Genomic DNA, 19,205 nt, shown 5'->3' with positions numbered 1-19,205 from the left:
CTACTAGATCCACTGTGACCCCTTAACAACAACAACAACAAAAAAAACAGGGTCAGCCAAAAGACAAACAACAACAACAGCAACACTACACATACATAACTACTTTAATCTTAAAATATAAAGGTTGAATTTAGTGAGTTGACTGATAGCAGTCATCTTACAGTTAAGATGCACTGGCAGGCCAAGATATATCATGTCAACTGGCTAGCTGACCTATCTACTGGACTTCCACTGGCCACTGTAAATCCAGCTGTGAGCTGGATCAAGGTGGGCTTTTGCAAGTATGTTGTGTGGTTTTTCAGTGAGTCCAGGCTGGTTATGTTCTCCCATGAACATGGCTTTTTTCACATGCATGGTTAAAAGCTACAAAAATCATAACAGCTACAAAAATCATAAGTTGGGCATTTCCCATTGTGTTTGTTGGCATCTGTCAATAGGTTTATCATTCATATATGTTTGTGACCTTTGCAGATAGGTAGAGGGCTGCTCCACTGTCCGTTGAATCTGCACTGAGCACGTGAATTTCCACCGAGAATGTATCCTCTGTTACAGGTAAAGTTGACAACATCATTGAGGTTGAACTCGCTGCCATTGGTGAGTCCATTGGCTGGGTTGCCCGGGTGACCACAGGTGATAGCTGGGAATGGCAAGGTGGAGAGAGAAATGGTATGATGAGAAAATGGAGAGCGTATTGTGATGTTTTCAGATATAACAACATTTTGTTGGGCCATATGGGGCTCTTCTTGTTTAAATGAGAGATTGAATTTCTTTAAATATCTTTCTACGTAATGGAATTGCACTCATGAGGGACATCTTTTATGACTTCACATTAAATGGATAATTGTTCATGGTCCCACATGAGGTTTCAGCACTATTGCACTGTTTTTTCTTGAAACACTAAACATGGACATGATCATTTTCAAAGCAAAAATAACATTATAAGTGTGAAAATTGTGTTTTCTGGGTATACTTTGTACTTGAACAATTATATATGAGTATTCTTTTAAAGAAAGACCAAAACATTTTAAGATGAACTACAGTGTTTCTCTCCTTGTTACTTACGGACACAGACAGGTGTTGTTCCAGACCACCGATGATCTTGTTGGCAGATTCGGACTGATGTGCCAATCAGGCGATATCCTAACATACACTGGTACACCACCGTGTCTCGGTAACTTGAGCCATCTCCACTAATATGACCATTGACTATAGGATCTGGTGAGTCACAGTGACCAGCTGAAAAAGACACAATTAATCCGGTCAATTCTCGGTACTCGTGCTGGTGCCATTCATCCCCACAGCTGCCACCCTATGGAACTCTTCTAGGCCCTGATTTACAACCAATCAGACAGGCCATGAGCCAATCCTCAACTGTAGTACATGGCCATATGTCTGCCCGAGCCAGGTCATATGTGTGCTTTCCCTTGGCCAAAACTACATTGTCTGGGATCCTCAGCACAGAGAAACCTGCACACTCGATCATGCTCAGGGAAACTTGTCCAGTTCTCATAAGCATATAGAAATGAATTTTAGAGATTTATGCAGCTTCTCAAACAGTCAACACAAGAACCTCATTTTGATGTCAACAGTGATGACTCAACACTCTCAGAAATTAAATGCCATATTTACTTAATCTAGTTATATCAACAAGGCCTACAAAACCTTATCAAAACTTACAACAAAGCAAATTGTACAAAATTGTTAGGACTAATTGCATATTAAATTTTTGATTTAAACAACAGTATTTTGTGGGACCAGTTGACATAACTACATTAGCAAATTATATGATGCATCCAGTAAATATTCACTGCGCTCCATTTTTTTTCCACATTTTGTTATGTTACAGCCTTATTCTGAAATTAATTAAATACATTTTTTCCTTAAATATTCTACACACAATACCCTATAATGACAATGTAAAATTTTTTTGAGATTTTTGCCAATTTATTAAAAACAAAAAACTAAGAAATCACATGTACACAAAAATTCACAGCCTTTGCCATGAAGCACAAAATTGAGCTGAGGCGCATCCTGTTTCCACTGATCATTCTTGAGATGTTTCTACATCTTAATTAAAGTCACCCTAGGGTAAATTCAGTTGATTGGACATGATTTGGAAAGGCACACATTTGGAAAAGCACACACAACTGTGGGACCTACATATAAGGTCCCACAGTTGACAGTGTATGTCAGAGCACAGACCAACCATGAAGTCAAAGGAATTATTTGTAGACCTTAGAGACAAGATTATCTCAAGGCACAAATCTGGGGAAGGGTACAGAAACATTTCTCCTGCTTTGAAGGTCCCAACGAGCACAGTGGTCTCCATCATCAGTAAATGGAAGAAGTTCAGATCCACCAGAACTCTTCCTAGAGCTGGCTGCCCGTCTAAACTGAGCAATTGGGGGAAAGACCTTAGTCAGAGAGTTGACCAAGAACCTGATGGTCACTCTGTCAGAGCTCCAGCAATCCTCTGAGGAGAGAGGAGAACCTTTCAGAAGGACAACCATCTCTGCAGTAATCCACCAATCAGCGCTGTATGGTAGAGTGGCCAGAGAGAAGCCACTCCTCTGTAAAAGGCACATGGAGTTTGCCAAAAGGCAACCAAAAGACTCTCAGACCATGAGAAACAAAATTCTCTGATCTGATGAGACCTATCACCTATCGCAGTTTTGCCCAGAGATTGGTGCGCCAAGGTTATGGCATCATATTCGAGACCTGAGGCTGTAATTACTGCAAAGGTGTATCAACATCAAGTATAGAGCAAAAGGTGTGAATACCTAAGTATATATGATTTTGTACCTTCTTTTTATTTTTAATAAATTTGAAAATAATAAAAATAGTTCTAAGTTAAAAATAGTTTACTCTATTTTGGAATAAGCCTGTAACATAACAAAATATGGAAAAAGTGAAAGGCTGTGAATACTTTCCGGATGCACAGTAGCATTTCATTTCTTTCAGTGAATGATCCATTATTTAGCAACTTAAGAAAATAAACCAAATTCATTGACATCTGTCTCAAACAGTCTAATGAAAGTAACATGGTGGGGGTAGAGCCATCAGGAGGGCATCATGAAATCACTGTTCATGGACAGAACAGTTCTATGATTGAAGTCCTGTGCATGCTGTAATGCTACGTTAGGCATCTGTGAAATTTGATGCATTATAATGATTTTTTTCTTAGAAGTGCCATATACTTCAGTGTTTTTTTTTATTTTCAATTTCACAATCCCTCCCTGGATTTTTTTCTGTCACAAAATCAATCAGTGATGCCACAAAGCCTACAATTTAATATATTTTTCTCAGATGGTTTACCATATTTTCTGCAATAACACAACAACAGAAACGGTGTTAACACAGTGCATATATGTCTACCATTTTGTATCCATTACTATGCCAGTGTGAAACTGTGTAAAGCCACTCAAGCCAAAGAAATAGAAATGAGATGATAAAAATTACTCAATATTGTTGTCAGCAGAAAACTGTTTTAATACAACAGCAGGAGACAAGGCTTACTTAGTTTATAGAGAGGCATTTTTTCATGAAAACAAATAAAATTTTATAACATTAGAAAGATCACAGGATTATGGAACATCTATATGTTTAAGAGTAAAAAGCTCTTAATATAGAATTCAGGCATTATAAAACATTTGGAAAATAAATTAATGTCAGCAAGAAATGGGCAAAGCATTATTCCTGTTTGATTTCATTAATTTAATTTAATTTAATTCAATAATTCATTTAAAGTACAACTTATTTTAGCATTCACAGAAGCTCACTTCAGTTTTAATGTTATTGTCATTTTTCAGCTATGAAAAAATAAATCAGGTACACATGGCACAATAATTCAGACAAGAAGAAGCCATGTGATGCCGGTATTTGGTTAGACTCTTTCTCTCCGATTGTTCTGTCTGAGTTATTTTCATTAGTTACTTCATCCAAACCATCAACATGTTTATTAGACCCCATTCCTACCAGGCTGCTCAAGGAAGCCCTACCATTATTTAATGCTTCGATCTTAAATATGATCAATCTATCTTTGTTAGTTGGCTATGTACCACAGGCCTTTAAGGTGGCAGTAATTAAACCATTACTTAAAAAGCCATCACTTGACCCAGCTATCTTAGCTAATTATAGGCCAATCTCCAACCTTCCTTTTCTCTCAAAAATTCTTGAAAGGGTAGTTGTAAAACAGCTAACTGATCATCTGCAGAGGAATGGTCTATTTGAAGAGTTTCAGTCAGGTTTTAGAATTCATCATAGTACAGAAACAGCATTAGTGAAGGTTACAAATGATCTTCTTATGGCCTCGGACAGTGGACTCATCTCTGTGCTTGTTCTGTTAGACCTCAGTGCTGCTTTTGATACTGTTGACCATAAAATTTTATTACAGAGATTAGAGCATGCCATAGGTATTAAAGGCACTGCGCTGCGGTGGTTTGAATCATATTTGTCTAATAGATTACAATTTGTTCATGTAAATGGGGAATCTTCTTCACAGACTAAAGTTAATTATGGAGTTCCACAAGGTTCTGTGCTAGGACCAATTTTATTCACTTTATACATGCTTCCCTTAGGCAGTATTATTAGACGGTATTGCTTAAATTTTCATTGTTACGCAGATGATACCCAGCTTTATCTATCCATGAAGCCAGAGGACACACACCAATTAGCTAAACTGCAGGATTGTCTTACAGACATAAAGACATGGATGACCTCTAATTTCCTGCTTTTAAACTCAGATAAAACTGAAGTTATTGTACTTGGCCCCACAAATCTTAGAAACATGGTGTCTAACCAGATCCTTACTCTGGATGGCATTACCCTGACCTCTAGTAATACTGTGTGAAATCTTGGAGTCATTTTTGATCAGGATATGTCATTCAAAGCGCATATTAAACAAATATGTAGGACTGCTTTTTTGCATTTACGCAATATCTCTAAAATCAGAAAGGTCTTGTCTCAGAGTGATGCTGAAAAACTAATTCATGCATTTATTTCCTCTAGGCTGGACTATTGTAATTCATTATTATCAGGTTGTCCTAAAAGTTCCCTAAAAAGCCTTCAGTTAATTCAAAATGCTGCAGCTAGAGTACTGACGGGGACTAGAAGGAGAGAGCATATCTCACCCATATTGGCCTCTCTTCATTGGCTTCCTGTTAATTCTAGAATAGAATTTAAAATTCTTCTTCTTACTTATAAGGTTTTGAATAATCAGGTCCCATCTTATCTTAGGGACCTCGTAGTACCATATCACCCCAATAGAGCGCTTCGCTCTCAGACTGCAGGCTTACTTGTAGTTCCTAGGGTTTGTAAGAGTAGAATGGGAGGCAGAGCCTTCAGCTTTCAGGCTCCTCTCCTGTGGAACCAGCTCCCAATTCAGATCAGGGAGACAGGCACCCTCTCTACTTTTAAGATTAGGCTTAAAACTTTCCTTTTTGCTAAAGCTTATAGTTAGGGCTGGATCAGGTGACCCTGAACCATCCCTTAGTTATGCTGCTATAGACGTAGACTGCTGGGGGGTTCCCATGATGCACTGTTTCTTTCTCTTTTTGCTCTGTATGCACCACTCTGCATTTAATCATTAGTGATCGATCTCTGCTCCCCTCCACAGCATGTCTTTTTCCTGGTTCTCTCCCTCAGCCCCAACCAGTCCCAGCAGAGGACTGCCCCTCCCTGAGCCTGGTTCTGCTGGAGGTTTATTCCTGTTAAAAGGGAGTTTTTCCTTCCCACTGTAGCCAAGTGCTTGCTCACAGGGGGTCGTTTTGACCGTTGGGGTTTTACATAATTATTGTATGGCCTTGCCTTACAATATAAAGCGCCTTGGGGCAACTGTTTGTTGTGATTTGGCGCTATATAAAAAAATTGATTGATTGATAAACCAGTTGTACTGTAAAATGGTTTGTATACCTAGCCCAAGTACCACAACTGCAGAGGGAAGGGCTAAAGAACAACAACTTGTCCGGAAAGCCCTCACAGTATGTGGGTACCCACGATGGTCCCTGGACAAAGTGCAGAAGTCCCAGAGAACAAAGAGACCAGATAGACAGGAGACAGAGACAAGAAGAAGAGGAGTGTCTCTCCCTTATTTAGCAGGAGTAGGGGAAAAACTACAGAGGATCTTCAGACAGCACAAAATCCCAGTTTACTTTAAACCGGTTAACACCTTGAGACAGAAATTAGTTCACCCTAAGGACAGGATCCCTAGTTACAAACAGAGCAATGTAGTGTATTCTATCAGATGTCAGGAAAACTGTAACGAACACTACATAGGTGAGACTAAGCAACCTTTACACAAAAGGCTATACCAGCACCACAGAGAGGGCGCCAGTGGACCTCAGTCTGCAGTTCATCTCCACCTTAAAGACACTAACCACATGTTTGAGGACAAGGAAGTTAAAATATTAGCCAGAGAGAAGAAATGGTTTGAGAGAGGGGTCAAGGAGGCATTCTTTGTGAAACGTTTGAAACCCAGCCTTAACCGGGGAGGGGGTCTGAGACACGCTTTACCCCCTGTTTACAATGGGGTACTCAGGTCAAAGCAGTTTCAGTCTTTTGTTCATGGTAATGAGTCATTCACGTCATCAGCAGAGTCGTCAAGGGAGCCATCAGGAGAGGGACAGCTGCCCTGTCATTAGGAGGGTACTAACTAGAGCATAATAGGTGCTAATTAGAGCTATTGTTTAGTCACCAGCCTATAGCAGTCTGCCTCTCGGTAGGAGGGGTCTGGTTAGGTTTATAACTCCAGCTTTTGTGACGTCTTGATTATTCTTCTCTACAAGAGTCAAGACAGAAGTCAGACCACCAGAGCAAGAATTTTAGCTGAGGAAGCTTGTGCGATTTGAAACGAAACGTCCTCGCGTCAAGCAACCCAGTCCAGTCGAAGATTCAAGCTTCTCTACTAGCCCAAGTAATAACATCTCTCAGTCAAAATTGTGTATTTACTGACCCTGTGATCTCATGAATATACAGATGAGGTCAATGTTGCTATAGTGCTCACTCTTCCCACAGGGACTATTCATGTGCCAAGTTTGATTAGTTTGGCTCGAAGGGTAAAATGTTCAGATGGATGGGTGAATGTATGTTCATTTGTAAGTACTGTTATATTGACCTTTTCCTCCAAAATACTTTGGTTTAAAAAAAAGGAATAAAAATGAAAACATAATGTTCCCAGCGAGAACTTTGCAGTGACATTAAAATGGAAGCTGATTTTGGCTTTTTTAAACAGTTTAATTTCATTATTGACTTCAAAGCAAAAGCCTTTTTATTACATCATCTGTATACATAGTTTACCTTGGTTTGCATCAGACTCTTGACATCATAATGTGAAGGTGAACATGCCCTGATTTATTTATTCATTGCATCAAATATACCTCCTCCAAGGCCAAATGTGAAATCAGCAGCAGCTATTCCTGGTCAGTCACTGAAGGTCTAAGTCCTTAATGTAGTAGGTAATAAAATGTTTCAGCCATATATCATTCCAGTTAGTGAAGCATGTGCACAGTTTATCTCACTTACTAGACCAATTTAAATGTATCTTTCCAAGACACCTGCAGTAACGGTTAGCATGTTAATGAAATGAAACTGCAAGAACTTGATACATTTTCACATTTCCATGAAAAATCTGGAGTTCATGAAAGTCCTTGATGTAAGTGCACAAGTCCTACCCACAGTGTAGTCCTCTTAAAATTTTGAAGGTGGATGAACTGATGTCACACAATATTGGTCTCACAAGTAGAAACAAGACTTTTAATCACATATGTCTGTTTATATTTGTAGCAGGGGACAACCGCAATGTGTCACAGAGGGACACTGCAACTATCTCCTCAGCAGGCAATTTCACTGATTAATTACTGTCCTCGACTTAATGAGGTGCTCATCAGTCTAAATGCCTGCTGAGGTTTTTTGACTAAGGTGTCAATTAGTGATTCAGAGCATACATGATTTTGACTTGATTTGGATCATGCTGGTATTGGACAGATCATTGCAGTGTAATATGATGACAGAGTTAACTGTAGCTTTATTTAGACTCAGCTGGAATTGTACCCAGAGCATCTTTGTTGAGAGGTAGCTCATCAACACCTGACAGTCACTAACATAGAGCTGGCATATGTTGTAATACAAAAATGTAACTCCATTGTTTTGATTCAACACAATAGCAGCCTACTATATTTATTTAACTCAGTAAAATGTACTCCTCCGACAGCTGTCAGCCATTTATACAATTGCACTTCTTGCACTTGCTGTTGTTATTGATCGTGTTGTTTATTTTTATTCCAAAGTAACCTAGGACTTACTGTAAAATGTCTTATTAAAGATAACAAGTCTTACCTAGACACCTGGTCTCTGCACCACTCCACAACCCATTAGCGCCACATTCTCTGACATGTGACCCCACCAGGGTGTATCCATGGTTACACATAAAGATTGCAGTTGCTCCAAAAGTGCTGAGTGTCCCCAGTTTGATACCAAAGGCTGGAGAAGGAAGCTCACCACAAGAGATGACTATTGGGGCAAAAAAGAAATGAATTATATATATATATATATATATATATATATATATATATATATATATATATATATATATATATATATATATATATATATATATATATATATATATATATATATATATATATTAATAATCATGCCACTAAACATACATAAAGGTAATAAATGTTAAATACTTCATTATGGAACTGCATAGGATAAGGCAGATTAAAATATAATAAAACCACCCTGCTACTGTATTTTAACATATCATGATTATAAGGTATGTTCATGTAATATATTAACAATTTCAAAATTTCTATACAACACAAAATATACATACATACAGCAGTACAAAGCTTTCATTAGAAATATGTATTATTATATTCCACCTGTTGCTTTTTTGTGTGCAATGTCTTTTTTTTATCAACCTCTAACAATATTACTTTTAAAGATACCAAAATAAATAATCCAAGCTCAGTTTCTTTGAAATAGCATTATCAAGCGAAGACACTGAAGGCACTGTACATGTGAGATTGTTCATTTACTTATTTTTTCATGTTAGTTGTCCATAAAAAATGTTCACAATGAAAATGAGCTGCAAGTTACAATCTTACATTTTAGACAAACGCACGTGTTTGCACGCGCACACGCGCGCGCGCGCACACACACACACACACACACACACACACACACACACACACACACACACACACACACACACACACACACACACACAACCCCCCCCCCCCTACCAAATTCTTAATTCTCACAAAACTAATGTGGAACCCAACCTCAAAACTACATATGTTATCACCTGAAGCAGCTATTTTGAAAGGCTTTGTAGATAAGATTAGGTGTCTATTTGACTGAAATATGTAAAAACTATGAATAAAACACCTACAAAAAAATGATATTAAGTCATATCATCTATAGTCCCATAGGGTAACGATAATAACATATACTCAACAAAAATATAAACGCAACACTTTTGGTTTTGCTCCCATTTTGTATGAGATGAACTCAAAGATCTAAAACTTTTTCCACATGTACAATATCACCATTTCTCTCAAATATTGTTCACAAACCAGTCTAAATCTGTGATATTGAGCACTTCTCCTTTGCTGAGATAATCCATCCCACCTCACAGGTGTGCCATATCAAGATGCTGATTAGACACCATGATTAGTGCACAGGTGTGCCTTAGACTGCCCACAATAAAAGGCCACTCTGAAAGGTGCAGTTTTATCACACAGCACAATGCCACAGATGTCACAAGATTTGAAGGAGCGTGCAATTGGCATGCTGACAGCAGGAATGTCAACCAGAACTGTTGCTCGTGTATTGAATGTTCATTTCTCTACCATAAGCCGTCTCCAAAGGCGTTTCAGAGAATTTGGCAGTACATCCAACCAGCCTCACAACCGCAGACCACGTGTAACTACACCAGCCCAGGACCTCCACATCCAGCATGTTCACATCCACGATCATCTGAGACCAGCCACTCGGACAGCTGCTGAAACAATAGGTTTGCATAACCAAAGAATTTCTGCACAAACTGTCAGAAACTGTCTCAGGGAAGCTCATCTGCATGCTCGTCGTCCTCATCGGGGTCTCGACCTGACTCCAGTTCGTCGTCGTAACCGATTTGAGTGGGCAAATGCTCACATTCGCTGCCGTTTGGCACGTTGGAGAGGTGTTCTCTTCACGGATGATGCGAAGGAGATGTGTTGCACTGCATGAGGCAAATGGTGGTCACACCAGATACTGACTGGTATCCCCCCCCCAATAAAACAAAACTGCACCTTTCAGAGTGGCCTTTTATTGTGGGCAGTCTAAAGCACACCTGTGCACTAATCATGGTGTCTAATCAGCATCTTGGTATGGCACACCTGTGAGGTGGGATGGATTATCTCAACAAAGGAGAAGTGCTCACTATCACAGATTTAGACTGGTTTGTGCACAGTATTTGAGGGAAATGGTGATATTGTGTATGTGGAAAAAGTTTTAGATCGTTGAGTTAATCTCATACAAAATGGGAGCAAAACCAAAAGTGTTGCATTTATATTTTTGTTGAGTATAGAACTGAGTTTTTTTTATGTTGTTCGGCATTGTTGAGCAGAATTTATTTGGCAGAAGATACCCTTGACAATTCAGTGTGATGGTGGATTAAAAGTGGTTTTAATGTATAGTTTTTGTAAAGGTACATTAGAGAATTTAATGTATGATGTTACAGTGTGTGTCAGTACTTACTCTTGCATGTAGCTGGATCATCTGCTCCCTCCCAGGTACCATTAGCAAGGCAGCAAAGTCTACGGTGTCCCACCCCCAAATAGTACCCTGCTGAACATTCTAGCATCAGCATGGAGCCAAACTCTTCCAGCCTGCCAAAGAGCAGGCGGTAGGTCATGTGGTCTGACAAAATGCCCTCAATGCTGGGGCAGTGGAGAGCTGAAAAACAAAGTTCAATAAAATAATTTTACATTCCAATACTATTGTTGTGTTTCTAAATGGTAAGTACTTACTTATTGAACTTATTACTTATAGTACTTATTGTTCAATATTTTGTATCTACACTGCAGAAAAGCTGTATTCTGATCATTTACTGTCAATAGTAAAGTGATGTCTGTTTTGTGGTGGTTGGTGTGGGGGTACTCACCTCATAATTCTCTGTCCCAGTGGTTTTCAACCTTGGTGCTCAAGTACTACTTAACCTAAACATTTTCACTCGCTAAGGTGTTTGCACATTTTCAGGTCTGCACACCTTATATGAGCTCAATAGTTTGTGGCAGAGCAGGGACAGGTGGAAATTGTGTTAACTAGGTGGTCCTTAAGGGCACCTTCACACATAGTGCAAATTTGTTTGATTTGCACATAAAGTGCGCATGAAGCAGGAATCATGTGCAAAATATGTAAAATCATAGCTGCCTCATACACCTGTTGCTACAACTATTTGCGCACACCAGTGGCTGAAAATCACCGTGTGCGCTGTGAGAGCTCATCGAACCCTCTCCTGGTAGGTGTCAGCCAAATTCCAGGTGACACATGTGAACAACTAACACCGCTTGCATGGCACTTAGAAAATATGTGGCCATTCACACTATTAAAACGAAAACAGTCAGCAGACAATTATTTTCGTGCTGGCAGTAAAACTTGTCTAAATACTCCACGAGTGTGGCTTTGGTGTGTGCGCTAAACTGACAGGAGGTGTGGCCGCCATCAGAAGTAGCTGTGGAGATCTGTCGATCTGGACATCCCAGCTGGAAAACACGTACTGTGTTTAGATAGACATGGACTAACAACTGCCCACTGTGATGAGCGTGTGTCTGCTTGCTGTCATCACGTGGACATAAATAAAAAATATATGTTGCTGTGGTGACGGAATGCAGTGAGTGAGCGTGCGCACCCTGCAGCCCACGGACAGGCTACCCCAGGTTGAAACGGACCATCAGATCATAACACACAGTGGGCGATCTGACTGTCACGTCACCCATGTGAGCTCTGTTCCACATGACGTGGTCCTGCGGCGTGCCGTCCACAAGACATGTGTGCCGGGCAGGACACGCGCGGCCGGGTAGATGCCACCAGCAGATGTGGCATGATCAGAGCATGCTTCTCATTCATGTCATTTCATGACGGTACGTCAGTGACCATGGGTCATCTACAGAGGAACAGACAGGTCATATTTGTATTGACCACTTGATAAATGCAGTGTTATTATATATATATAGTGTGTGTGTGTGTGTGTTTGTGTGTGTGTGTGTTTTAAATACATACATGTCCTTGTCTGATATCAGGCAGTTCCCCGCAGCTTTCACAGGACAGTGACAGTAGCTCAGTGGTAAAGTTTCTGACAGGAAATCAGAACTTTTGGAAGGTGCGGGTTCAATTCCCATGGGTGGCATGTATTTATTTATTTTTTTTTCAGTGTGGTTATACATCGCACAGCTGCTGTGAAAAGATGCTGTGCCCATGTGCACGGAACTTCCGCAACATGTATTTTTAAAATTTTTTATTTATTTTTTCTTCACAGCAGCTGCAACATGTGGATACACATCATGCAGCTGCTGGCACTGTGTCCCCGCGTGCATGAACTGTTGTACCGGCATCGTGCACACCTGCCCATTGGCACGATGTTTTGTGGTTCACTCATACGAGCTCTACCGCCCTGAGTTGAAGTAGAGTTTTACGTATTCGCACTATGTGTAAAGGGGCCCAACGGACCAGGTTGAGAACCACTGGTCTGTTTTGATGTTGCTTGATACCTTCTTTGTGGCATGTCTGACTGATTCATTCATGACGCACAATTTAACAGCACACAACAACTCATATTTGTGACTGAGGAATAACATACTGTACCAGCATCTTATTTGCAATGTGAAGTACAGTATCTACTGTCAAAGGTCCTTCATTTTAATGGGTTACCAGAATGATGCCAACTGTGGAAAATTGTGTTTAAAACTAAATAACGTATAAGGTCACCTTTTACATATTTTACAACCCCAATCATGTTAAAACACAACTTGCAATCACGCCTTCAAGCCCTCTACTCACCTTTGGCATTTGATTTGTTTATGAGAAATTCTCTATGAAACAATAAGCTTGGGAAGTTACCATACTGTTTATTTGTTTTTGTTTTGTTTTTTATTAGTTCAGGAGGTCCTGTGCCTTATAATTCGAAGCTACTTATATGTCAAAATATTTGGTATATTTTCAGTCCATTGTACCATAAAATACAACATTAAAGATATTTAACGTGTTCTTTTGGCTAGTATATGTCGGAATAGTCTTTCCAGATTGTTACAATTTTTTTTTTCTTGAATTCTCACAAAATATATGATTAAAAACAAAACAAACATGACTCATACTCCAGTGCAAAATATATGTCTTTTGTGTCTCTCTCTTTACAGTACATTTTTTTTATAGATGTAACTTATCCATGGTGTAATTAAAAGTCTGGAAAGTAATAGTAATCCATGATGGTCAACAGGGTAGTCTTATCAGGAGCAAAAAACCCACTGCATGCTCAACACAGCAATGAGTAACTGAATCCTTCAGCTTCCGATAACTTTCAGTATTGCTTCCAATACACTTGCAATTACTAACAAGCTGATTTTGGGTTTTAACACCACGATCGCTTCTGGTAGCATCAAAGGTGATCACAGACCCAAACAATAAGTCAGCCATGGAAATACAGACCTGGAGTGGATGTGCATCGCTCAAGACAGGGCGGCGCCATTGCTAAGGGTGGAGATGTGCAGATCATAAATAATAAACTGACCACTTTTTCACACGAGCATCGCTATTTCTTAACGGATTTTAATAAATGTAGGCTTGTTTTAAAGCCCTTTGAAAGCTCTTTCCAATGAACCTATGCATGTGGGGGGGCCAAAAAAAAAAAACTTTCATGTAAAATGCAGAAATTTGGGGAAATCATGACAAACGTGCTGCATTTCTCGCTCTATTATCGCAATTTGTTAACATATTTTAATAAAAGTAGGCTTGTTTTAAAGCCCTTTAATTGGTCTTTCTCATGAACCCATACATGCCTGGGTAGAAAAAAAAATGTTTTATGTAAAGTATGGAAATTTGGGGAAATATATGCCATTCTTTTTATTTACTGTGATGTTTTTTTCCTGTCATCATAATTCTCAATGGATTTTTATAAAGGAAGCCTTGTAAGTTGTATTCAAGCATTCATTCATGATTAAAAGCTCGAATAAACCCATACATGCCTGGAAAAAAAATCCTTATGTATTAAAATATAAATCTGAAGTATGCCTTGCCATTGTGGTCATTTACCTTGCTGTGTTTTCCACTGTAATATTATTGATAATTTTTTAATGACAACAACATATACTATATGATTTTTACTAACATTTTAATACAAGTAGATGCAAAGCCAATCAGAATTTATGACTTTTGAACCTCAGTCAGGGTAAAAACTACCACCCCCATCCCCTCTAGCCACACTGTTAAAATACAAAATGCTGCCTGTGACCACCATGTACATGTCATATTAAACAACAACTGCAAATATATATATATATATATATGTATATATATATATATATATATATATATATATATATATATATTTAAACATTTTTGTTTCCGTATTTGTATGCATGTGAACACAGCTTAATGTAAAGAACTTATGGCATTGAGTTATAGTCTCAGTATAACAATATTAAATTGTGACATAACGACTTTAAAATAGACATTTGTTTTACATAATCACTCTACATTAAGGCTATTGTACAGGTCATTTTAGTGCAGTTGATGGCGAAGCACTGGCTGCCTTTTTTTTTCCTCTCATTTTGGTTCTGTTTAATAGGTGCCATAACTGGCTCAAGGCGCTTTCTCCACCCTTAGTAATGGCCGCCGTACGGCACGCCGCTAAACACATGATGTCCATTCCAGGTCTATATTTCAATGGAATCAGCAATTCTGTTTTTGTGTGCCCTGCCCACTGCTGGAAATTATTCAGGCTAGAATAAATCCATTAATGTCAATTCTGTCATTTGTACAAAGTTAAAATATAAGACATATCTTTATTTTTAAATAATGCACTAATTCTGAAGTTTTGTAACAAACACAGACAGATGCCAAAGGGATTATGGGTAAATGAGCCTCAGCTAACACTGACTGGCTGACTCATTCATTCTATGTAAAAACCAACACGTTAATGTGAGATGTGTGTGTTGGTGTTTACATATAAATGTGCTTTTGTAAAATATGCCTTTTTTATTTGTAAAAAAATAAAGACATTTGCAAAAAGCCAAAAAGTCAAGTTGTTATTTGACAAACATCTGATATAACTGGGGTCAAAATAAATAGAACACTGCCATCTACTGGCGTCCAGATACTCATACTGCCATGAACACTACTGGCCAGAAGATGGCAGCAGAGACTGTGAAAACTTGCCAAAACAAAACTGCAGATAATCCGCGTCTGCTTCGTTTAAGATGCATGGAATTTAACCCTCAGTGGCCGACGCCGTTGTATACGATGGCTAAGACCAAGTTTTACTAAATTCTAAATAACTTTTTAATGAGATAGAAACTAACTTTTTTTGCTGAAACGTTAACTCCGTGGACTCTTCGAGCCAGCCATCGGCCATCTTTGTACTCCTCATAGAAGCTGTGTGATGATGTGCGCAATGTGAGTGTCCAATCGGAATTGGTTCACCATCACATGGTTTTCCAAAATCCAATTGTAGGGCACATTTACCTCACGTGAAAATCCAAAGATCATTTTCAGGAGTGATATGTTAATAGTTGGCCCGTTTGAATAGCCCCCTGGGTGCTCCAATGACTATATCCAGTGTGCCCTGCGCCATTACGCACAGCGATAAGTGAAAGCAAATGGACCAGAGGGAGAGCCTCTGTGAACTGTCCAAAAAATGCCCTTGGATCCCAGAGGGTTAATAAATGCAAACTGAATTTCAGACATCTTATATATATTACTCTGGAACAAAGACGACAGACAGTGTTTGACATAAGCAGGATAAGCAGAGCAAACAGGAATCAACTGCAATGATTCCAAATGAAAATAATGGAGAAACAACCTGGGCTTCTTCTGGCATTTTTACATAAAACAAACACAATAACAACATCTATAAACCCAGAGAATATATTCCCAAGAGTTTTAGGCACAGTATACAAAGAGTTTAATGCTGTTGTCTGTGAGGAGCCTGATCAGAGCGTCTCAAATGCATTTCTTCTGTCGTGAATGTACTGAGATTACCCATAATGCACCTGGACACAGCATGTCCACACTAAAACCTTCATAATTTGTGCATTACTTTAAAACTAAAACATATATCTGATATTTTCACTTTATAAAACTTCAGACGTGATGCTAATTTAAATAACTTGTCCGACATTAGTTTGGTTAAAATTTTAACCATAAGTTAAAACTGTATGCCTCTGGATGACTTGGGTGATATTGCCAGCGTATCAGTATGGGGTCAAAAGAAATTAGCTTTTTGTTTTTCTGTGACCAGATAGAGCGGTTTCTTCTCTCCAGCTCTTCTCTTTTTGTAAGGGATATAACTGCACATCTACTCCCAAACATTTAACAGGTAGGTACTCAACTGATTTTAGACTTCAGAAATGTTTGTAACTGTTAAGCTTTGTTCACCACGTCTGCAAAAATATATTTGCGACCTAAAATTTATTGGACCAAAATTTATCGGAAAATTAGTCCGCTGATGGTTTTCAAAGTTTCGACAATTAGCTGTTAGCGTATTAGCGGAACTGTGCCCATCACTGGAATCTGAGGTAAAATTAGAGGATCTGAGGGGGTGGGGTTATTTCTGTTACATATGTCAAAGAGGTGTTAAACAAGCTTTGACATAAATTCAGCTTAAATCAGAAGAATATCTGTAAAAAGACATTAAATATCAAACACACAAAAAATGTAAAAGACAAAAAGTTTCACAAGATGACCACTTTAATAATTACGTTATTTGATCTGAGACAATTTCATAATTAAATCTGCCCATTGAACATTAAAATCTGGATGAAAAATATCACAAGCATTTTTATGTTTTGTCTAAAAGTGTAAGCCTCCATGTGGGTTTTACGTAACAATTGTTAAAGCCGAACTGGTGTTAAAGCCAAATCAGCAATTTGTGCATGAACCAACATTCATTAGAACCCCTTCACACACAGTACGAATGTGGTTGAATTGCGCCTGAAATGCGCATAAAGCAGGAATCAAATGAAATACGTGTAAAATCATAGCTGCCTCCAACGCCTCGTACACCTGTTGCTACAACTATTTCCGCACACCAGCAGCTGAAAGACAGAGTGTGCTCTGTGAGAGCCCATCAAACCTTCTCACTGCAGGTGTTGGCCAAACTCCAGCTGACACGCATGAACATCTAACATTGCTCACTTGGCACTTCGAAAATGTGTGGCCATTTGTACTATCATCATGAAAACAGTCAGCAGACAATCACTGTCGAGATGAATGTGAAATGTGTCTAAGTGCCCCCAGGAGTGTGGCTTTGCAAACAGACACTGAAACGTTGGTGTGTGCGCTGAACTGACGGGGTGTGTCCGCCCACAGGAGCAGCTGTGGAGATCTGTAGTCCTGGATGTCTCGGCTGGGGAACACATACCGTGTTTGGACGGACATGAACTAACAACTGCCCACTGTGACGCCCATGTGTCTGATTCGTGTCCTCATGTGGACATACATAAAAACATATATCACTGTTGCAATGGGCTGCAGCGAGCATGCGCACAGTGTGCACATTGACAGGCTACCCCAGGTGAAATGGACCATCAGATCATAACACGCAGCAGATGATCTGAATGTCACGTTACCCACGTGAGCACTGTTCCACATGACGCGTGTCTGTCCTGCGGCGCACCGTCCACAGGACATGCATGTCGGGCAGGACATGCGCGACGTGGGCCGGGTGGACACCCAGGGCCAGCAGATGTGGACATGATAAGAGTGCCCTTCTTCATTCATGTCATTTCATGACTGTATGTGTATGACCATGGGTCATCTACAGAGGAACAGACAGATCATACTGGTGTGCGCAAATACAGTAGTGTTCAGAATAATAGTAGTGCTATGTGACTAAAAAGATTAATCCAGGTTTTGAGTATATTTCTTATTGTTACATGTGAAACAAGGTACCAGTAGATTCAGTAGGAGTCTCACAAATTCAACAAGACCAAGCATTCATGATATGCACATGCTTAATGCTATGAAATTGGGCTATTAGTAAAAAAAGTAGAAAAGGGGGTGTTCACAATAATAGTAGTGTGGCATTCAGTCAGTGAGTTTGTCAATTTTGTGGAACAAATAGGTGTGAATCAGGTGTCCCCTATTTAAGGATGAAGCCAGCACCTGTTGAACTTGCTTTCTTCTTTGAAAGCCTGAGGAAAATGGGACGTTCAAGACATTGTTCAGAAGAACAGCGTAGTTTGATTAAAAAGTTGATTGGAGAGGGGAAAACTTATATGCAGGTGCAAAAAATTATAGGGTGTTCATCTACAATGATGTCCTTTGCTTTAAAATGGACAAAAAAAAAAAAAAAAACAGAGACGCATGGAAGAAAATGGAAAACGACCATCAAAATGGATAGAAGAATAACCAGAATGGCAAAGGCTCACCCACTGATCAGCTCCAGGATGATCAAAGACAGTCTGGAGTTACTTGTAAGTGCTGTGACAGTTAGAAGACGCCTGTGTGAAGCTAATATATTTGCAAGAATCCCCCGCAAAGTCCCTCTGTTAAATAAAAGACGTGCAGAAGAGGTTACAATTTGCCAAAGAACACATCAACTGGCATAAAGAGAAATGAAGGAATATTTTGTGGACTGATGAGAGTAAAATTGTTCTTTTTGGGTCCAAGGGCCGCAGACAGTTTGTGAGACGACCCCAAACTCTGAATTCAAGCCACAGTTCACAGTGAAGACAGTGAAGTATGGTGGTGCAAGCATCATGATATGGGCATGTTTCTCCTACTGTGGTGTTGGGCCTATATATCACATACCAGGTATCATGGATCAGTTTGGATATGTCAAAATACTTGAAGAGGTCATGTTGCCTTATGCTGAAGAGGAAATGCCCTTGAAATGGGTGTTTCAACAAGACAATGACCCCAAGCACACTAGTAAACGAGCAAAATCTTGGTTCCAAACCAACAATATTAATGCCTCGCAGATGTGAAGAAATCATGAAAAACTG

General features: G+C 39.3%; 1 protein-coding gene across 1 annotated transcript in view; it reads right to left on the bottom strand.

Annotated features, from left to right (window-relative positions):
- LOC117503844 (CUB and sushi domain-containing protein 1-like) overlaps positions 1-19,205 on the bottom strand; it is a 2,069,078-nt gene that overhangs the window by 229,412 nt on the left and 1,820,461 nt on the right. Inside the window, exons 54-57 of the mRNA XM_034163109.1 lie at positions 10,744-10,941; positions 8,332-8,505; positions 1,063-1,236; positions 464-637 (exon numbers count right to left, since the gene is read on the bottom strand). Of these exons, the coding sequence (XP_034019000.1) occupies positions 464-637; positions 1,063-1,236; positions 8,332-8,505; positions 10,744-10,941 (720 nt within the window). The remainder of the gene's footprint in view (positions 1-463; positions 638-1,062; positions 1,237-8,331; positions 8,506-10,743; positions 10,942-19,205) is intronic.

The sequence above is a fragment of the Thalassophryne amazonica genome, chromosome 2, assembly GCF_902500255.1.
Source record: "Thalassophryne amazonica chromosome 2, fThaAma1.1, whole genome shotgun sequence".
In the NCBI taxonomy this organism is placed as follows: domain Eukaryota; kingdom Metazoa; phylum Chordata; class Actinopteri; order Batrachoidiformes; family Batrachoididae; genus Thalassophryne; species Thalassophryne amazonica.
Note: the sequence above shows the minus strand (reverse complement) of the source record. Positions and strands in the feature narration are given on the sequence as shown.